General features: G+C 35.2%; 1 protein-coding gene across 4 annotated transcripts in view; it reads right to left on the minus strand.

Annotated features, from left to right (window-relative positions):
* The window catches only part of LOC105224578 (serine proteinase stubble), a 32,161-nt gene extending 17,853 nt beyond the window's left edge, over nucleotides 1-14,308 (minus strand). For 2 of the 4 annotated variants that reach the window (XM_049452984.1, XM_049452983.1), the window contains exon 1: nucleotides 13,951-14,308. In XM_049452984.1, the coding sequence (XP_049308941.1) occupies nucleotides 13,951-14,167 (217 nt within the window). In that variant the 5' untranslated portion in view covers nucleotides 14,168-14,308. Of the gene's footprint in view, nucleotides 1-2,380; nucleotides 2,667-13,950 lie in introns of those variants that run through there. The other 2 variants (XM_049452985.1, XM_049452982.1) reach the window with 1 other exon arrangement.
* Nucleotides 14,309-23,485: the final 9,177 nt, after the last annotated feature.

The raw sequence follows: 23,485 nt of genomic DNA on the forward strand, positions 1-23,485 counted from the left end.
AGTTAGTGAAAACCTTATAGGGCTCAAAAATTGATTATCAGGAGCTTATGCATTCGTGGTAATAGAATTTGTCAAAACTATTAAAAATTTCAAATTTAAAAAAATAGTACAAACCAAAAAAAAAAAAAAACAAACAAAAATCGCCAAACATTAAATTTTTTCGAGTATTCATAATTTTTTACATTTTCATGTTTTTCTTTCTTTTATCAAAATATGTTTCGTTTACGTTTCAGATTTTGTTTACGTGCGCTGGGACTTCCACTATGAGGACGAGTAGCCACCGATCTGCCGCCATTGTTCGGTAAGCTCCTTCCTCTTTTTATTTATATCACTAAATAAATTATTGTCAAGCTTCAATAAACTAGCAACAACAACAATTTTCAAATAACTGTTTGAAATTTTTATCTTTCTAGTTATTATACCGACCGAGGCAAAAAAATTCAGAAAAAGCAGCAGCTTTTCGAGTCAACAATGTAATCGCTCTTAACTAATAATTAAAATATGTATGCTCTGGCTGCTCTAATTTTTCTGTATCGTCAAGCTTTAATCGAGAAAACTTCATAAAATAATTTTTGCAGAAAATTCCAGTGAAAGCTTGAAATTTTTGTAGGAGTGAAGTATTTGCTAAAAGAATCCCATGACGAAAAGGGGTCAAATAGTTGTCATTTCAGCAAAGCATGAGCATTTTTTGGGAAGAATGCATAAATATTGTAAAAATGCTATTAAATTCAATATAGATATCTTTTATACATATTTACTTTAACACGTTTGCTGCCACTGTATCACCGGACAGCACTACTAAAATTCATTTTGGGCTTTGACTTAGGCGTGTACCACCGTTGATACATTGACTCCTGGGGGTAGTTTTATGTCATGATCACCGGTGATACACTGGTAGCTAATGTGTTAAAATATCGCCTATTATTTCTCCGTTCAAATAAGAGTTGGCTGTTCAAATCTTCCACTTTTAGTTATAAGCATCTTGAGAACTAATTGGAGCTCTTTAGTGCTTGCTCAAGAAATTAACTAAACCCTTATGTCCAATAAAAGCATTCAAATCGATTTATTTATTACTATCCTAAACATTCAGCACCCTTTATAAAAGAGTTCATCGAAATAAGATAATTCATATTATTTATTAATATATTGCATGCTTGGCAGCAATTTTCGATTTTTAGTGATGGTCAATAAATTTTTAATAGTTTTCTGTTGTAATAAGTAATTAAATATTTTGTGGCTACTTATATCTTTTATGTTTTTATTTTCAATTTTTTCAAAACAAAATTTGAATACGAGTAATTAATTGTTAGCTTTTGTACATATTACTTAAAAATTTATTGTTCTCTATAGTTCAGGCTCAAATGGTGTCTACGCCAATAAAAAAGATGGTTCAGGCATCTCTAACGTTGCTATAAAAACTGAAAGAGTGTATATTCTTGGAACGGAACTTAACTTAGGCGAACTTTGCTAGCTTGTGTATCTGTATCTATCATTTTAATGACAAAGTTGATAAAATGTCGTTGTACACTAGAAGTCATTATATGCATTCGAAAATTTTCTCTCGCGGAGCTAGTCGTGCAAAAGCAACAGACAACTTTAAATTCGTCAGAAAAAAACATAAAAATTCAAAATCCACAGATCGGCGCTTACAAAAGAAATCAAAACAACGAATTGTCGAATACACTCCTGTATTGTTCTGTTTTTGTAATCGACGAATTAATTTTGAGTTAGACATAGAAAAAATTCTCAATGAATTTCTATCTCGAAATGAGCTTTTAATGGATTCATACTGCATGCTCCAAGCATATTTTTTATTATATTGGAAAACAAAAAACTCTCACTAAAGGCCGGCCATTCTACGACAGTCGGATAAAATAGGTATTCGGAACGGACTTGGATTTATATTCACACAGTAGCAGTTATCGAAAACATTTTTGAAATCATTTTGGAAATGATTTTAGCTAATATTATATAATACAATTACTGTCGAATCAGGGATTTGGAAATTATGGCCATAAGTTTTGAAGATTTTAAGTTTTTGTCTTAAGTAAAACTTGCGCTTTCTTAATGATTTATCCTGCCAACGCGGGCGCATCTTTTTTCCGAGGGGTTACCGGAAATGGCGTTGCAACGGCCGAGTTTAAAAATTTTTTTCAAAAATTTCAGATTTTCATTGTTAATAGTGTGTCTTTTTAGCAATAAAAAGGTTAAATAAAATATTTCATTTTTTATATGAGAAAAAAATATTAGAATAAGGCTATTTTTTACCCGATTAATCTCATGTAACTCTTTCATACAGAAAATTTCGTTAAAAAAAAAAACAGAAAAATAAATAATATTAAAATAAAATAAAAATTTTAAACTCATTGCGTGTAACTACTTCTCGCCAGCATTTCCATGACAGAGCCCTCGCTATAGTAACCGCCACCGCCGCCGCCGCTGCTGCGTCTCGACAAGGCATCCAAGATCAACATGTCATGCTCCTGCGCAGCGCTGGGATGCGCTAATGCATCACTGTCACTTATGTGTAAAGTCAGGAAGAATAAAACTTCAAGCACTCGCAGCCAAGTATCCTTTTTGGCAGAGCGTTTTCGGCGTGTGAACTTTGACATTTTGCAAATTTGAATAAAATTATTTATTTGTATTTTATTTATCACTTTTTTCAATTTTAAGTTATACAAAATCACAACACAAGCAGTATTACTTTTCAATTTTTTCTTATCTCCTTTTAATTATGCTTTTTTATTTTTTTTTTGTTTATGAATTTATTGATCAAATTTATATGAACTCCTGCGCAGTGAGGACTTTCACTTTCTGTGCCGTCACTTGAGCAGCAAAGCAAACTAAAACGTAATTTTACACACACCACAGCAACAACAACGCGCACAACGAAAGCAAAAGTGGTGGCAATGACTACAAAAGCGGCAAGTGGCTACGTGGTGTGGCAACAACAACACTTGTATAATTACACTGAAACTTTCTTTTCACTATTTTCGGAAAATTTTTAATTTTTGGTGGAATTATTATTTTTTTTAATTTTTTAAATTTTGTTTTTAATTATTTTTTCAGTGGTTCTCAAATTTTTGTGTAAAGATAGCAAACACTGAAAAATTATCCTGGTTGCCTTACAAACACTTCGTTGTATATCTCATAACACACAAGGCTTCATTTTGACACATTTTTTTCTTATGAAAATTTTTTATATTCATAAATTAATTAAAAAAAAATTATTTTTCTTTTTCTCAAATTTATTTATTTTTTTTAATTTTTCACTACAAAAATCACTTGCTCACCACACTTGCCACAACCGCAATGCCGCACCAACCACAATAACCGTTCAGCGGAAAACTCAAGTCAGAACTAAAGCAGCACATTCACCAGCGTAGCTCATGAGGCAGCTAGCTTTGTGACTTGCCACAAAAAAGATGCGGCATTTGCGCTGCCAGTAAGCCGCAAAGCCGTGAGTCAAAGCGCTTTTGGTTAAAAGCAGCGAAGAAAATAATTGAAAGGTTGAGTCAAAAGTCGGTGGATTATTTCTTCAACGCCTTTCTACCAAACATTTTCCACTCAAGTGAAGCGCGTTTGAACGTATTTCACTCAAAAGCTTCGAATTTACACTCAAAACCCACTCAACCCTGTTAACTCATACAGTTTTGATCATGTTACTTTGAGTTGGGCACTCAAGTTTGTCGCTTAAGTCTTTTGTGTTTCCATCTGCAGCAAACAGCTGTTCATGGGAAAAAGCTGCCTCGCCTCAAAATTAACGCTTTATGGTAACCTCGCGTCTTTGCGGTTGAACTTGGTGAAGTTTATGTTCACCTACATACATACACACATACAGAAGTACTTATGAAGTAATTGAATTACACACGCAGTGTCAATATTATTAAGACTCAAATTCGAGCGCTTTATGCACACGCTTTTCGCCAAACGTCGCAGTCAATAAACTTTTTCGCGTCGTTGTCTTCCGAAGACTCTTCATATCAGCTTCTTACATCTGCATATCTGCATATTTCGATTTCAATTAAGAAAAAATGTTAAATTGTTGCATTTTATTTCTGACATCAAAGTTTTTTCCGCTCTTAATTGCCTTACTTAAGCCATCTTCTCATTGGGTGTAGTTTGTAATGCTTTCAACTAAATTAACATTCAGTACTTCACTGCCATTTTCGTCAGCAATTTGTCATTGGTGGTCTTTTTTCTATTTTCGCCATGAGCGAAATGGTCTAAGGCGGACCTGCGGCGTTGATTAGCTTTCGGTTTTTGTGGTATTTATCTGTGGTATGTTGTGATCATTTGTCTCGTCTTTTTCTTTGATGTGCTTATCTATCTTAGGTTACATTGGAGAAAGGCATGGTCATTATGATAAAGTAATAAATATCTTTTTCTTCGGTAATTTCTATTTTTACTTTTCTTCGGCATACCATAATTTTCTCCTGGAAAGAATTTATTTAAGCTTATGTTGTTCTCAAGTGCAGGCAAGTACTAAGCGGTTATGTATGTATACATATCAGTTAATATCTGTAGAGAGCTAATTTTAATGATTAATGCTTCTTTTTATTTGTCCTCTAACCAAATTTGGGCTTAAACCACAACCACCACGAATCTTCCCGAAGTGCCTACCACCATGAGCAGATTCCAAGTAAACTACAAGGGCTTACTGTTGCCCGTGGTACTAGAACTAAGTATCTGGTCAGACCTTGTAGCCGAAGCTCATCCAGTTGAGTACCCATTCAACTTATGACTGATGACATTTGTAGGTTGAGCTTTAAATGTCTTTTTATTAGAAGAAAACTCATTCAAAGTTTTATAATTTCAGTTCAAGTTGAATATTATTGCACTATTTCCCGGCAAGACTGCGCCCCGTACGGCCGGTATACGGGTAAATAAAAGCAAATAATATACTGACTCGTTGAGGGAATGGATATATTGTGGTGACGCAAAAATGGTTTAATGAGCGATTTTCTTTTATATTTTGGCTTTCGGAAACCCTATCGTTGCAAACTGTTAACTCACAAATTTATCACAAAGTTTGACGTTTTTAATGTTATGTACTTACATACTCAGAACGACTTATACACACATTCGTTTTGGCCACAAAATGGGATTAAAAGGCAAACACTTTCACGCGATTATTTCTAACAAATTTCGACGAGAAGGCCGTTGATTCGTTTGGTTTGAAGATACCTAAATCAGTGGGGCAAAAATGCTTCAAGAATTGGTTCAAACGACAAAAAAGAATATTATTAAAAACAATAAAGCGATTTTCGATTTCTCTAATCTCGACATATAAAAATATACAGTCTGTCAAGTAAGAGCGTGGTCGACTTTATCGACAGTTAATGAAAGATTTCGCTCTAATGCTGATCTTTTGAAAGAGAATCACGTTAAATGCCGTGAGTGCTAAGTATGTGTCGCGCTACGAGGCTGTGTTCCTTTGCATCCACCCGAAAGGTCCCAAAATGCCGCAATCAGCGGCTGCCAAATATTTCAGAAAGTCGAAGGCAATTGTACAGAAGTGGATACAGCTATATAAAGTGGCTAAAAATGTCGATGAATTACCAGAACGTAGTTCGATAGGAAAAGTGAACAAAAAAGATGAAAATAGAATAGAGAATCTGTTTTCGCGGAATCCTGCTTTAACACTGCGGCAAGGACAAGCAAAATTAATGGCAAAAGGCTTAGATATATCCTACGAAACTATCCGAACCATTCTTCATACTCATGACCTGAAATGGCGCAACACAATGAAGAAGCCTCTGTTGACTGAGAAACTTGTGACAAAGCGACTCGCTTGGGCGCATGAGAATATTGATAGAGATTTTGAAAATGTCAATTTTACTGATGAATGTTCTATATGGGCACGTTCTGGCCTCACGCGAGCCTGGTCAACTTCCATCAATAGACTTGTTCAGCGGATCGTAAAATATGGAATAAAGGTGCATCTTTGGGGCTGCTTCGCAAAGCAGGGACTCGGCACTTTGTACCTCTTTACTGACAACCTAAATGCAAAGAAAATGATAAAAATCTACCAAAAAGGCCTTACTGCTACCTGCCAAACAATGGTTCATCAGAAAAAATAAGATTGGATTCTGCAGGAGGACAACGATCCTAAATACCGCAGCGAGCTCTGTACTCAGTGGAAAACTCAATCTGGCATCGTTACATTGTATTGGCCGTCGCAGTCGCCCGTTGCAAAAGCTTCGTGGAAGACGCACATACACTTTGAAGCAGTTGTCTTACGAAATTCGTCGGTTCTGGAGATCCTTGCCACTGGAATGCGCCGTCAAATTACATTGTAGAAAGCATGCCTCGGAGATGCCAGGCAATTATCGACTGGACCAAATTGCATCAAATTGCATTGACCAAATTGCATCATTGTCTGTAATGTGTAGATATAAATATGAAAATTTCAAAAAATATTTTTTTTTATAAATTATACCGACCACGCTCTTACTTGACAGACTGTAAAACCCGATGTTTTCTACATTGAATTGAGACTATATACTTTTCTTTCATACTTATAAATATTAGTTCTTGTATGAAGAACAAAATTGTAACAAGAAAGAGGAATTATTAAGCCACCAACTTATCAAACTGCACTCGTGCAATAGCATCTCACGCCTACAAATCTACACAATCGTCTCAACAAACGACTAAACATAAATTAGCAATAAATATTTGTGACAAATAGAAATGCGAACAACAACATGCTAATTTATTTCACTGAATCAGCTGAAACGGAAAATTAGAAGTGTCTAAATGCGGTTGACAACTGCAACGGCAAACGATTATTTGTTGCAATGAATAGCCTCCTTGTTGCAACAAGCAGCAAACACTTCCACATTCACTTTGTTGGGCATAGTCATCAGTAGACACGATTTATTGCCGACAGTCGCGTTTACCAGTTGTCACAACTACCTTTTGTCAGCTTCAGTCGCTGTTGGCGGGTTGTTGTTGCGGTTTTCAGCTGGAAATGCTATGCGCGAGCAATAGTTGCTGCAATAATGTCGCTTATAACGCCGGTTTTCCTCGATAAACTTGCTGGCTCGTTTTGGTTTTATTTCTCTTGCCACCGTTACATGGCATTGAACTTGCCAGATTTTTATTTTCTGCAATTTTTTTTTAATTCCTTCAATGCTGTTGCGTGTTGTGCTCATATTTGTTGTATTGCTGCGTGGCGTTGAGTTTGCTTTTTTTGGAAAATGCGTTGGAAACTAATATTTATAACCAGTTTATTGGGGAGGCAAGCCGTTGCATTTTCTTTCGATTTATTTTGTTTGGGTTTTTGTAAAATTTATGATTTTATGGCATGCGTTGGCGCAATGAAATAAGAGTCATAAAGTTTGATAAGTGAAAAAAATCTCGAAAAGCGTAAATATTAGTTGCTTTAATCGAATAATAGGCGAATTAACGGATCCACAATCAAAAAGTGAGTTTAAAAATAATCGGAAAAATGTGGATTTTCTGCTTGTGCAACTTTTTTTGCAATTTCTCCCGATTACGGGTATTCGTCATGTGACGTTGTTTGGGTGCGAAAACAGTTATTACAGCGAGCTTCCGGCATCGCTTGCTGATAGGAGGTTTATATTTTTTCATCAACGGATTAAGTTAATTGATATAATCTTGAAAATTGATTAAGGAAAAATTAGAGGATAAGAAAAGCTTGGGTCAGGTTGGAAATAATTATGATTACCTCGAGATAACTATTTACTGAAAGCGTTTTTATTGCACTGTTATACTTCGTTCATTTGGGAAATCTTAAATTTATTCGTATACAGTACGTTTTTCGTTCAATTCAAAGAGAAAGGAGTATTTTGAACATCAAAAAATCAGTTTCAACCTGTTTGGAAATTCAATATATAAATTTATCTTCAAAAAATTACTATGAGTTTCAAAGTGCCTTACATAATTATCATTTACTTCAAACTATATTTTTCCTAACACCGGAAATGGTGTCGCAATGGCCGAGTTTAAAATATATAATTTATTTTTCAATTTCAGAATTTCTTTACTAATAGTGTATAGGCTTATAACAATAAAAAATTCTAATAAAATATAAATTTTTTTTTTTTTTTATATGAGAAAAAAATTTTTGCAAAAAAGATGTTCTTAATTCGTCAATTCGAGTATTAAAAAAAAATATTTAAAAAAGATGGCAACTCTTCTTCTTCGAATTTTTCATCACGTTAACTTTGGCTGTACCGAAAGGGGCTGTACCGAAGAAGAATTCTTTATAGAAAAAATATAAATAGATCTTGACTTGGATCGGTCAATCTGTTCGTCCATGCAAGCGTTAACTTGAGTAAAACTGGAAATACTATCTTGAAGAAACTTGGTACACATGTTCATTGGCGTCCCAGGAGAGCTGGTATTGTGAATAGGCTGAGACCAACCATTGCCACGTCCGCAAAGCATGTGGTAAGTCAATAAATAAAAGTGTCGGAAAAACTAAATTTTTTATCCCTAATAATACAAAAAAATCCCATACCTAGGGACCTTCTCAATTAGTTGCGAAATATTTGGTACACAATACAATACAAAGCGAAATTAGGTGCGATTGGACCAAAACCCCGTCTACTTTTCTAATTACACAAGTCTTTCAATTCCCAGTAAACAAATCACCAATGAATGCAACGGGATAAAACTTTGCTCGAATAGTACTTTTGAAGCTGTGAACCCCCGTTCGTGAGATACAATATAAAATTGAAATTCGAAAAAAAATCCTTTCCTGATAATGGTGTGTCAAAACTGAGTTGAATCGAGTCAATACATCCCTTAGCTCCCATATCTTCTTTTCATTTATTAGCGTAGAATCCACTTACGTGGTTATAGCTGAGTTTAAAACAGCGCGGCAGTCGTTCCTCCTTTTCACTGTTTGGCACCAATTGGAGATTCTAAGTGTAGTCAAGTCCTTCTCCACTCGGTTCTTCCAACGGAGTGGAGGTCTTCCTTTTCCTCTGCTTTCCCCGTCGGGTACCTCGACGATTACTCTCAGAACTGGAGAGTTTACATCTCTTCGGACGACATGGCCTACCGTAGTCGTATCTACGACTTCGCAGTTGCGCCTATCAACAGTGACGTGGGAGCCAAGTCGCTAGTGCGACGGCTGTTTGTTTAATGACAGGAGGATTGCCTTGGACAAAAAGTTGGTGAGTGTGGATCGTCTTTTCACTGGTCGTTTCCAAGATGTGGCGCATGGTGGATGGTCAGTTGTTGATTTTCCAGGCCTGAAGTCACACCGAAAACGTTCAATCTGTTTGTAGACTCGATAAAACCTTATATGCGATGTTGAAGAGGCTTATACTATCGTAGTTGGTACAGATTGTGGGGTCCTCCTTTTATGTGACTAATTCATGTGACTTAAAAGCTATATTTGTTTCTTTCTTTTATTCATTTTTATATTTCATAATTGCTGTCTACTTTGATCAAACAATAATATTTATTTCTAATATTTAATTTCAAGGAGTTATTTTTAATCAATCTCTAAAACTTTGTCTGGTCTGTTTTGATGTCTACTTGTAGTGTTTTTAGAGAGTGTTCGTGTCTGACTTATGGCGTAATAGCATATGGATTATATTTAAGTAGCGCCTACACCATTTGCTGGAGACACTTATACGAGCTTCTTGAATGCTTCATATTCCTTCACAAAATAGACGAAGATTTTCGAGTGCTTAATGCATCTGTTGAGAGGCTTGAGATTGGTTGAAATTGAAATCGAACTTTATATGCTTAAATATTAGTAAAAATTTTATTTGGAATTTTTTAGTATTCTGATAATTAATGAAATTTCACATTATATGTTTAAGAATTTTTTTCATTTCGCTTACTCAAAGCGGGTTCATTCAGACACGACTAATTGAACAATTAGACACAGATTTTAAGGTAACACTTTAATTAGATATTAACCTAATAAAACTTTTGAAGCGCTTATCTTTCATGTCTTTAATGGCTTTCTAACTTTTAAGCTAAAAATAAATTAATAAATGTATAGAACACTGTGGTTGATCAAAAAAATTAAAAAAACAAAAATTTTAAAAAAATTAATAAAATTTAAAAATATCAAAAGACTTAATTATGGATGAATGACTTATTAAAAACAGTTCAAACAATTTTCTGTATGTAAAAATATGTCAAAATGAAAGCTATCTTGTGTTTTTTTTAAGAAATTTCCGTTTATGATATTAATGTCTCAATATTCACTGCCCTTGAAATAAAAACAAATAACGAATTGATTTTAATTTCCCAATACTCACAGATACTTATATGGAACTTCACTATCTATGACAATAAATTATGTAAGCAAACTACAATACATGTGTACATACAAATACCCACGTCTATGTATAAGTACAGTATGTATAAGTGCATACCACAACTAGCCACCAATCAAAACCCAACACAACCAAAAGTCATATAAGGCTTAGCTGATTATATAATTGTAAAAACGTAAGCGAATAGTTTTCAGTTTTATTGAAGATCAAGGTCACACATGAGCCATAGTAATTACTGTTATTTTTTGTTGTCAAATACCATTTGGTTGTCTTATTATTGAAATATCGTTATAATTATCTGCAAGCTTATTTTGAATGAAGTTTCTCTCTCATTAATCTCCTTACCAAATTTGTTGCTTTCGTTTGTATGTACTTACATGAGTATATATGAATTATTTATGTATGCATATCAGCCAATATTTGCATAAATGTATATTTTTGTATACTGCAGTAACCTTTTTCGTGATTTGACATTGGATTTATGTTTTTGAAATTTTGTTAAAAATCCCTGTTGACTCATTGGTAAAATTTTTGAATCATGTTTTTGGTATGGAAAAATGATAAGAAATTTAAAATGTAAGGTTGTGAAATTTTGTTAAAAAACATGAATACGAATTGGATTTTTAATATTAACCATTTATTGTTATGACTAAGTTTTCCAAAAAGTTTGTTACTAAACGAAAAATGTATCATATATAACAAACTAGCGGACCCGTCCACGCTTAACTGTGGCTGATACAGAGATAATACCACTACTACTACCATCTATATAATTTTATTAGCTGGATTAAAACTATTAGTTAATGAGATATAGCATTTCTGTAATGCAGAAATGTTAGTTTACAAAAAAATGGATCATAAAGCATTTTGTGTGTTAATAAAGCATAGCTTTTTGGAGGAAAATACTGTCGAATTTGGGCTCAGGGAAATCTACTGATGAAAAGATATTTGCTACGCTTAAAAGGCGAAAGCTCTGTGCAAAGTGGGCGCCTCGCAAGTTCATAATCCAACAAAAGCAACAAATAACTGATTCTGAGAAGTGTTTGAGTGTTCTTTAGTCGTAAAAAACCGACGTTCTCAGGCGTGGTAAGACGAAAAGGTCGGCTACAAAGGTTATGATATCAGTCTTTTGGGATGCACGTGGTATTATACATACTCAATGACTGATTACCGAGCTAGTTACAATCTATTTCACTGCATAATTGCTTGCATTTATTTAATACTCCGAATTCCAAATACTTTGCAATTTTATTATTTTTGAGGAAGAATCTGTTTAAAATTGTAGACAGATATTCAAATGATTCCTACAAACATGAATTTTGAACAAATGCTTATGATTTGAAATATAATTTTTGTATTTATGAGTTGTATTAAATTTTGACATAAAGAGATGAGCCAAATCGGTTCAGCCGTTCTTGAGTTATAAATGGTGTAACTAACAACAACTTTCTTTTATATATATTGATTGAGTATACAAATCAGGTAAATGAATGGTATTTGAAAGATATTTTTTACAGAAACGATTAGACAGGTAGATTGCGTGGATATCTGGTGAAGCACCTAAGTCTTTAAGAGGTCTTTTCTGAAACCAGAGTGATTAAAATTTCCTCACTTTAAAAGTCCTTTCTGAACAACCCTGAGCCTCTGGTGAAGTTCATCAATATCTCCGAGACGTCGTCAAGAAACACTTCACCGACAGTTGTTATTATTTTCCTATACAAATCTTTGCGTTCGCCTAGACAAAGTTTTATAGTCTCCTCTTCTTTACCTCATGACAGTTTCTACAATAGTCATACATCATCATTATGTGGTGTTTCCAGTCTGCTAGCATCTCTGTCAGCTAGATAGTGTTCTATTAACACTCTTCCAAGAGTTATTAAGTCATTCCGTTTGAGTTTGAATTGTCGGTATGTCTAGATCATATTCCGGTCATGCCGCTGGTTGTACACCGAGACTCAGCAATATATATACAATTTTTGTCGTTTAGATATCTACTAGTAGCTAGAGGCATCTACATATCTTTTTAAGTATCTAATTGCAGGTTCCTCATCTGGGTTGTGGGTTGGGACCCGCTACGTAAAACACACTATCAATGAAAAGACGGCTATAACCGCGCAAGTGGTGTCGACGCCATTAAAGAAGCTACATGCTCCAGCCAGTTTGCTTTTTCTTAGTTAGCAAAAATATCACTAGGCTCTGGAACCCTTTACAGGTTTATCGTGAAATAAGATGGTAGTTTCTCTAAGAGATTAAGGCATTCTTTCACCATCTTTGAATGATACTTTAGTGATTTCAAAACCGCTTGGCTATCTGTTTGTTAGAGCGGGTCGATTTTTTTCTATAAAATCGCATATGCTAACTTTGCCTAAGAGACTATGGGTTTAAACCCAATTTTTAAAGCAAAGCCTAAAATATCTGAACAAATGGTTGTATTGGAGATATGTGATATAATTTCTGGCCCGTTCGAGAATTGATCAATAGAACATGACGTTGCACCTAAGTGTTAAGTTTTATTCGGACATCTCAAAAACAGACGATTAAAGTTGTCCTTAAAAAACCTCGCGTTAAAAATCGTAGGCTCGAAACCAGTTTTTAAATCCTCCAACCACCGTTTTCAACAGAGTTGGCTCTGTGTAATTTTTTCTTCTTCCCCAAACTGCAACTGCCGTTACATGGAACCCGTTTCAGTCGACCGAAGAGATACTACTTTGATCAAATTGAAAGGTGAATTTTGTCTATTTCATTTCCTTCAAAGTAATCCCCTCCCGCTGCAATACACTTATGTCAACAAATTTTCCCAGTCATCATAGCACTTGAAAAAAATCATCCGTCGTGATGGCATCAGAGCCTTCTTTGATTCAGCCTTTATATCCTCAATTGAGTTAAAATGGTGTCCTCGGTCGTGGTCATGTGAATTTGCTGAATAGCCAGAAGTTACACGAAGGTAAATCAGGCGAATGCGGTGGGTTCGGCACAATATTAGTTGAAATTGTGACGAAATAATCACTAATAACTAATGCGGTATGAGATGGTGCATTATCGCATTTTTGTTCAATAAATTCAGACATAGTAAAAATCGATGAATTCTCTTTTAGAGTCTCACAAAACGACGTGAAATTTAGCGTAGATGTGACTAACAGTACTACCAACTTACAGAAAAAAATGACCGATTCGAAAAACTCGCGAAGTATAAATTAAAATTGCACCTTTCAATATGATCACAGTAGTAAAAGGAAATTCGTCATACTAAAAGGTGCTTATGAAAAGTGTTTCGAGGACTTGAAAATACGTTGGCATAAGTGCATTATATCTGGTGGGTATTAAATACTTTGAAGGCGACGGAAAATAAATATTGCTTAATAATTAAAATTTATGCTTTTTATTTACAATTTCCGGATACTTCTCTCACAATATAAGTTGTTGAATAGAATCTCAATCTAAGCTGTCAAAAGAAAAAGCAACTAAACACGGGCCATGAGCAAAAAAAACTTAGTTAAAATGATCTTCATATTGATTTTGATTGGACAGTTATAATTTAATTATAGAACAACATCTTCTATCTTAATAATTTATACAAAAATTGTACAATTAGACTATAATCTACACCAGTTAATACGAGTACTACTATGTACTGGTAAATACAATAGTTCTTTAAGTTATTTCAATTTAGACTTACGGTCGAGCTCATCAAAGAATTTCGCCTCCTTCGGCAGCTCCTTTGTAATAGCGTTCTTTAAATCGGGCGTGATAACTTCATTGTAAACACTATTGTAATTTTTCTCAGCACTAGACACGTAACATATAGTATTGAAAAGCAGCACGATTGTAACGGTATTAAATAAAATTTTAGCTTTATTCGTTGCGGCAATACTGCCTATGAAAACACGCAACATGTTGCAAGTGGCAAATAAATTGTTTTATATTTGACAACAGCACTTAAGGGTTCGAACAGACACAAAAACGTTTTGGAACGAAAAATTAAAAAAATTTTAACTAATTGCGAATTTTCAATATTTCGAATTTTTCCAATTTAATATTTTAGCATTTCCTACCAGTTTAAGATGGTCAAAATTTTTTATATGTGAAATTTAGGGTTGTTATTTTGTTATTAGCGGCCTTTTTCGGTTTACTTTTGGTGTATTACGTTGCTCAAGTCTTTCTTTTATTTTATTTTCGTAACATTTTTTGGTTTTTGGTTTTTATTTTTTGTTTTTCATTTTCTGTTTTGCTCTTCCCTGTTTGTACTTTTTTATACTTTTTCAGACGTCTCTTCACTGAGTTATTGTTACTTAATTTGCCTGCACCACTTGCATATGTAATGGAATTTCACGTGAAGTTCAGCGGAAATGAGCGCACGAAGCTTTAATGGTAAGAAAATTGGCTTGAGGGCGAAAAAAAACTGAACAATTTTTTATATGCTTAAATTTTCCATAATATTGCTTTAATGTGCCGCAAATTTTCCACAGCAATGCAGTTGATTAATTTTTAAAAATATTCGTTTGTCTTTACACTTGATAGCTGCGAACCCATTCAGTTATAATTTAAAATTCGGATTTATTTAATGTTTTTTTATATTTTTTCAGAATATAAAACTATTTTTTAACGTTTAATAATACTCAAGTTCACTATTTTCACTATGTTTTTGCAAAAATTTTCGCCAACAAACACTGTTCAAGCACTTTTCTGACTATTTTCACATCATCAACGCTGCGCATGCGCGTTACATTCGTTCGATTTGTTTAATTTGATACGATTTTTGGCATGTGTATGCACTGCGCGAATATTATCCCTGTACGAGCCGCGCGCGTCAAAGTCAAAACGGTTAATAACAGTGTCGCGCAAAGTTTCAAAATCGAAATACCACAGCAAATCACATATGACGCTGCCAGCCACACACTTACGCACGCGTTTGCAGCTGATGAGCTTGTGCATGTGTGGAGTTTGCATATTTGTTGCTGTTTGTGTTTGGCGCTGAGCTATGAGACGAATCGATTGCTACGGCAGCAACTCGAAAATCATAAAAAAATAAAAATAAAATGAAATAAAAAAATAAAATAAAATGCTTATACATATATGCACATATATATAAAAAAAAGAGTGAAATACCAACAACAATTTTGAAATAATAAAATATCTCAACCGAAATGGGAAATTGTGAGACGCCGAGCCACTGAATATTTCCACAAAATATGCCAGTATGAAATAAATATCTCAACACACATGCTTACACCCACACACACACAGATACACATATTGCTACAACAACAAAACTGTGTACTGTAAATGCATTTGTACATATCAATTTTACTTTTATCCATCACCACAGCGCGGCATGGCTCACTCACGCTCCACTGCCTACCTCCAGTTCGCTCCTCTGCGCCGGCGCAGTGCGGCACAGTCACGCAACCGCCAATGAAATCGAAAGTGAAATGTAAACTTTGCGATTGCGATACCGTATTTTTTTCTTGGTTTTAATTCGCTTTGTTGTTGCTTTTTATGAGCAACATAAAGTGAGCGCCAACAACGGAAACTCATCGATTTTTATGTGGTAAAAATAAGTGTGTGTGTGTGTGTTTTGAAGCTCATTTCAGCGGTTGGGAGCATAAAAATTTCGACAACTCACACATGCGCAGACACATGTATACGCGTGTTACAAGGAAGTAAAGCAAATCGCCGCAAATATGCGAAAGAGCAACGCAGCAAGCAGACAAGTGTGAAGAGCTAATTGGTGAGGCCCACTGTTGACAGACTGCGCGTTTGCTGGCGCACAAGTGTCTCGGAGACGCAGAGCGTAAACAGACTCGTATGGCTGTTAGGCGGCGTGTAAATGGCTTTTCGAAAAATAAAAGTAAAAAAAGTAAAAATAAGTTTCCTATCCATGAGCATACTATCAGCTGAGCGTCAAGTTGTCTCTAAAATATTTTTTTTTTTTGTTATTATTTTTTTATTTTTGCAATTAAAATTTTCCTTCCTTAAAAATGTCATATTTACACCTGCTTAGGCATACTTGGAAAAGCCGTAATTATTGCGTTCGCTCAAGCATGTGCCCGCTTTTCATTTCCCATATTTTGTGTTTAATTGGGGTTTCCAAATGAAGACATATATATGGCGTCTGCTTAGAAAAAATATGTTTCACATTTAATCATGAAAAACTAGTAGGATTGTTGTGCTGTGATTCACTTTTTTTGATAGAAGTTAATTGTTTAAATTTCATTAGAATCATTTTTATTGAATAAAACTACTAAAATGAAAGAAAATTGTCTGATCAAAATGTTTCATTAGTTCAACTTTTGGCTCTGAGCTCCTCGAGTAGCGCTAGTAATGGAACTAGACCTTCATTTTTACCAACGGAAATAAAGAATATGTTATTAATAAATTCATATCAGTATTGCAAGCATAATTGATTTTCGAACACCCAACGTGCCCCATGATAGACTTATGTATATTAGGGTGTTTTTGTTTTGAACTATTAATTTTTTTCAATCTCATCATGAAATTTCCTTGGAAATACCTTAAAAAAAACTACCTGAAAATTTGAGGCCTTAATATTAGCATTAAAGACTGGACCAAGGCATGTAAAAATTGTCCATAGAAAATACAGGACATTCGTGATTTTTTATCTTTCAATTTCTATAGCTCAGAGGCATTTTATGGTATCGCTTTGACTTCAAACGCATATTTCTCAGAATTGTTCACCCTACAAAAGTGCCCAGTGCAACAGAGTCGTAACTCACACCGGCGAGGTAGTACGAGGCTCTGAACCTCACTTTTATATGAAAATCGCATTTTTTTTTGTATACGAGGGCTGTCCGATAAATAACCGACCTAACCATGATGCACGCGACTTTTTCAAACTTTTTTTTTTTATTTTTCTATATAGTCTCCTTGTAACTCCACACACTTCTCCCAGCGATGCTCCCATCTCTGCAACCCTTCCAAATAGTACTTGGCGTCTTTGTCTGCAAAATACGAGTTCACGAAAGAGATTGCCTCCTCATTTGACGAAAATCTCTGGCCGCCGAGCGCAGTTTTAAGTTGAGGAAACAAAAAAAAGTCGCTTGGTGCTAGATCCGGTGAATAAGGTGGATGGTCAAGCAGTTCGAAACACAATTCGTGGATTTTCGCCATGTTGAGGTATGAGATGGTGCGTTGTTTTGGTGGAACAAGACCTTTTTTTTGCAAATGTGGGCGATTTTTCGAAATTTCTTCCTTTAGCTTGTCCAATAATGATGCGTAGTATGCTCCTGTTATAGTTTTTCCTTTTTCAAGATAGTCGATAAAAATAATTCCATGGCTGTCCCAAAAAACATTCGCCATCACTTTCCCAGCCGAATACACAGCTTTAGGTTTTTTTGGGGCTGGTTCCCCCTTTTCAATCCACTGTTTAGATTGGATTTTTGTTTCGGGCGTATAATGATGAATCCAAGTTTCGTCTACAGTTATCAATCGGCGCCAAAACTCGGTCTTATTGCCTCTAAACTGAGCCAGCAGAGCGCTAGAAATGTTCATGCGCGCACGTTTGTGGTCTAGCGTAAGCAAACGCGGCTCCCAACGCGCGGACAGCTTTCTCATGCCCAAATCTTGGTTTAATATGTGACAAACAGTTTCTTTTGACATCTTCATAATCTCAGCTATTTTCCTAACTTTAATCCGGCGGTCGTCTAGTACCAATTGATGAACTTTAGCGATGTTATCGTTAGTGGTTACAGTTTTTGGACGCCCAGGACGTTCATCATCTTCCAAGCTCCTGCGACCACGTTTAAATTCAGCTGCCCAAAATTTTACGGTGGTAAACGATGGTGCAGAGTCACCATACACAGAGTCCAACTCATCTTTGATTTGTGAAGGCGTATTGCCTTTCAAAAATAAAAATTTAATTACAGCTCGATATTAAATTTTTTCCATTTTGGGGAAATCACCGAAATAGACTCACAAAAACGACTGTCAACAGATAATTGCGCAAGATAAATTTCTGAAAATTTGGCGAGTAGCTATTATAATATGCACAATTTGAAGTAGAAACTTTTTTTTCAGATGTGCCGCTAGCTTCACGTTGAGGTCGGTTATTTATCGGACAGCCCTCGTATATCTCGTAAATGATAAGAGTTATAGAAAAAATGGACATGACAAACTTGTAGGCAAATTTATTTGCTGCAAAAATCGTCCGAGGTCGAAACTGCTATCATTAATACTTCTCGAGATATTCGGCTTTTTAAGTAAGGCTGTATGGAATTTTCATAGATTTTTTATTATTTACCATCTTTGAAAATTCTTAAGGGCTCAAATATTTAGGGAACTTTTTTAGGGTATTTCCAAGGAAATTTCATAATGGAATTGAAAAAAAAAATAGTTAAAACAAAAAAAAAAACAATCTGAATGTTCCAGGAAACATGTTTACGGTACTCTTTTTGAAAGAAAAAATTAGCTTTATCAGGACGAGTCGAGCCGAGCCGACGGTTTCATAATCAAACTATCCAGCGAAATCAATCAAACGGACTCTCTGACACTCTCTAATATTTTTAAAGCACCATATCCTCCATTTTTTTTAAATAAATATTTTTGAAATATCATTTACCCGGGGAATTTAATTACAATTTCCTTAAGCTTGTTTTGTCACTATGTAAAAGGCAGCCTATGGAGCGTCTTTGCTTTCAGAATAAAAATATTAGACCGAGTCTACATTCGGAAAATGTATGTATGTAGGCAAACTAGTTTCTCAGCTTTTGAGATATCTATCTGAAATTTTGCACGGTTGGTATTGGACCACTATTTTATTTTTTGGATTTACTGGATTTTTTTTTCATAGTAGAAGGAGCATCGAAAGCCGCAGTGCGGGACTTTAATCCGCTAAACCTAGCCTACTACCATCTCATGTCTATCCCACGCCAACATTGGACAAAGTATTACTTCATGGAAGAGAAGAAGACATTAAAGACTCCTCTATTGTACGGACTGCCTTGTCATAATTAGAGCTGACGCTTCGCTGACAGCTTTCCATTGTAAGAGGACTCATACATCAGTGCAGTAAAACTTTCCACCCTGATACTATTCCAAGAGTGGTCTTCAGCTTTTCTCTTATACTTGAAAACTGAGGACAATGATACAGTACGTGCTCAGAGTCTTCTATACATTCTGTTCACGTCAGACAATACGAGTCCAAGCTCATGACGTAAGTCCAAGCTCATGACGATATTTGTATAGGTAGCTTCTAAAGCTCCCATGGCCACGAAGTACTTGAGTGAGGTGGAAATCCGTATGTCCGGAATCAGTCTGCGGGTTCACCGACCTTTGGATGAAGTTTGCCTCCGTTGCCGCCACATTGTGATGCTTTTGATTCTCTTCTTTCTTTTTGCTGCGGTAGACGTCAGTAATGCATTCGCGCAAATTCGTCTCCTTGGTTGTCAATTGGCGCCATACTGGCTAATACCTCAACAGCGCCTCATTGGGTCGGAAAGTACTTATCACGCATATTTCAGTAAGCTTATGCACTTCGTTAATTGGTCTAGCATATGATTTTATGTCTAGCGCCTATATCCATATTGGAGCCGCTTACAGTATAACTGAACTCATTACCTTAGCTATTAAAAATCCTCGCACACAACGTTTATTTGCCATCATTCTATATAATTATAGATTTTATTTGCTTTTCCAAGTGTTTCTCAAAGTTGAGTCCACTATTACACCAAGATACTCCATCTGTGGCTGTGAAGTTATCTCAGATTCTCCTATGGTGAGCGACATCTTTTCTTCAATTTTCCTGGAGCTTATAAGCAAGACTTTTCTTTACTGCTCAGTCAGCTCTGGACAAAAGGTAGCAAACCATTGGCGCCAACCATTTATGGAGTTATTGCAACCGATGGTCATCCAGAATTTTAGCCACTATCGTATGAGTTCATCCCCACAGCATATGCGCGTATTTTCACATTTTTTGATAGCAGTATTCTTAGCACCCCGTCGTACATCAGTGTCCATAATAGTGAGCCTAAAACCGAGCCTTGCGGTACTCCACTTGAGATAGTGTTGCTCTGAGTGCCTTTGTCCATATCGAATAGCAATCTACTATTTTAGAATTAACTCACAATAATATTTATCAGATAATTAGGAGCGCGTATTTGGGTTGAGCCTTTATTATTTTACCCACTTTGCGGAGTTGAACACATATTTTTCCAGCTGGTATATTGTATGACTTGTATGCAAAGTCTTTTTATTTGAGAATTTATCTTAATGAAATTAGCAAAATTTTGTTTGTCCCGTCTAGAGATAACCATTTACACCTAATCCACTCTTTCAATGTATTTTTTGTGCTCTAAAAGCATCTTTTTGTGAATATTATTTAATAATAATGCCTTATTTCCATTTTCAGATTCCATGTAATTTGGAAAGTAGGTAAGTAATATTTATAAAAAATCTGTAATTTTCAAAATTCGACAGACTTACACAATTATTTACTAGTTTTCATTAAAATAAAAAATTGCAGTTTGCGGAGTGAAGAAAAAAGTGTTTTTTTTTTAATAAAAACCAGAAAAGACCCAGAAGCCCACTAAAGCTGTGAAAAAAGTACCAAACGTAAGCCTATTGACCGCTTAAGTGCTGCCGCAAGGGGGAAGGTGCTTTTCGATTTTTTCTGAAACATCCAAGCAAATAATCTGCTAATCATATATAAGCAAAATAAACATTCAACCCAACTAAAGTTGGATTTTTTTGAATAGTAATAATTCGCACCCACGCTTTGACCTACATAATTTTACAATAACCGAAGCCCACAATATTTGTTGCCCTGTCAAGTCGAAATGACATTGAAAAATTGTTTTTAATAACGGTACTTAATGCAATGCAGGTAACTGTCAAAGAACGGCGATTTGATTACGCCAGTTTACGCAGTTCAACGCAAGTTTACCAACAATTATTAATCATCGCACCCACCCGTTCGACCAGTTGACGGTGTCAAGAGAGTTTATGTGTCTGAGTACGTATACCGTTACACTAAGTGTCAACATGTCGCACAATTTTAGGCATTTGAAGGCCACTGCTACTATTTTGGGTCCAACGCAAACGCAAATGTTATGATTTAACACACCAAACAAAAGTAAAATAAATAAAAAATATAAAAAAGAAGCAACAAAAACCAAAAGTATTAACCACAAGAGGTGGCGCCGAATACAGCGCGGCAGCCGCACGCTTTATTGTCGGCTAAAAGCGTTTTGAGGCACTTAGCACTTTGGCGATTCACACAACCATCAATTGTCTAAGTGTTATGTCATCATTTAGACGCAATCAAGTTTATGCCGACTGCTGGAAAATTGCCGAAAATTAGCCGAATGGCGAAATCGCCACATTTTTTTAGTTAATATTTGGGGCAACAATGCATGCCGCTCTACAATTGTTGCTGCAACGAAAATTTTGCGGTTGAAATTGATGTGTGTTTACGTTTGAGTATTGTGGGATCACGTATGTATGTGTGTGTGGTTCGTGTGGGTGACGATAGGCCTTTTCCACTGTTCGCTCTGCTGCGAAAACGAGCGCGCACCGCCATAAATTGCCGCATTAACCTGCGCTAAGTGCAGTTGACTTGCCATTTTATGGCTTGCGGGCGTTTCAGTGGGCACACACACACTCTTACACCTCCACAATGGCGCGCATGCGCAGCTATACACTCATGTGAGCGCGAGTTTTTGCTGAGTTCCCTCGAACACTCACCAAATTATGCAATCGGTTTTGTTATGCAGTGCATTTTACTTTGTTGTTGAATGCTAGTTGTTATTGTTTTTACTTCACACGGCCACTTCGTACTAGTTTCGCTTGTCGCCGCATCTTCGTGCTGACTTTTCGTTTATTTATTTATTTATTGCTGTAATTTCTGTGTCAACGGCAATCTCGCACTCTTCACTGTCACTCTTTTCGCTTGCTTTTTTTTTAGTTCACGGCAAAGCGCCAAAAATTGCTCGCATACATATCTGTACATATATTTAACCATAGTTTAGTTTAAGTGTGTAATTGTATAAATGAAATGCATTACTTAAATATGTCACAGGTTGGGTTAGTTATTTCTTCTCAAGTGCGTTTAGTTTTCGCGCGTCGTGAATTATTGAGAAATTAGGCTAACAAGACGATTTCTTCTTCTTCTTCGTCTTTTTGATCAAGGAAGCTTTTGGCACATGTAGGTAATTGTCGTTGCTTTTTTGAGGTAACAAAATTGCATATTTGCACATTTTGAAATAGGCTAACCAATTATAGATTAGCAAATCTGCAAAAAGTTCGTTGCTTAAGTCTTTTGTTTGTATATTGAAATATGTACTAAATTACATTTGTCTATACTTCGAGGTTTGTAGTTTTGTTTTGCTAATAAAAAAGAGTAATAATTTATAAAATATTATAGTTTTATAATATAATTGGTTTGTAAATGAATTTTTTTGAAAAATAACTTATATGGCTCCAGGCGGTATTCTGGTCTATAGGCCCAAATTTCGGGGTTTTTGAGATAATTTATAACAAAAGCGAAAATGAAATATTTAATATCTGTTTTTTTATCATTTTCCTGTTCACATTTCAAAAGTACACAAAATAAATTTCAGAAGAAATTTTTTTTTTAATAATAAAACCGATTCTATATAAAACAGAAATTATGCAAAAAGAAAAACCTATGATATTTTTGATATTATTTAGTTATTATAATGCACTGGTGCTTTTGCTGAAGCATGTATTGATATATGAAAATTTTATACAGTGAAATTCCTCATAACCGGACTAAGCACTGTTTTTGCCCGGCTAAGGGAGCTGTTTATATATGGGAGCGTGAAAAAAACGAGTGTTTAAAATATATCCTTAGAGTCAGAAGGTGCTACTCATAACTATATTTCTATTAAGCGAGCTACTGCCAGTCAGGAGTGAATTAATGTCAATTATTCCACTAGTTTCCGTTGAGCCACCTCGAACCAGACCAGGTGCCAGCGCAAGACAATTTGTTTGCTGTGATCATTTTACTTTTTTTTATTAAAAATAAATGTCTCAAAAACATTAAAAATAACAAGTATTGAAAAAAAAATGATTAATTTGAACTGAAAACAACGTGACAACCGTATTCAAACAATAGTTTCGAGGAAACGTGTTTCACTTTTTACGCTAAAACTTAGCCGGGCACGTTGCCACTAGACTAAAATCTCAATTTCTTAGAAAATAATTAGTATAATAATACGTTTTTTGATTTAGATTTT

Source organism: Bactrocera dorsalis, chromosome 3 (assembly GCF_023373825.1).
Source record: "Bactrocera dorsalis isolate Fly_Bdor chromosome 3, ASM2337382v1, whole genome shotgun sequence".
Lineage (NCBI taxonomy): Eukaryota > Metazoa > Arthropoda > Insecta > Diptera > Tephritidae > Bactrocera > Bactrocera dorsalis.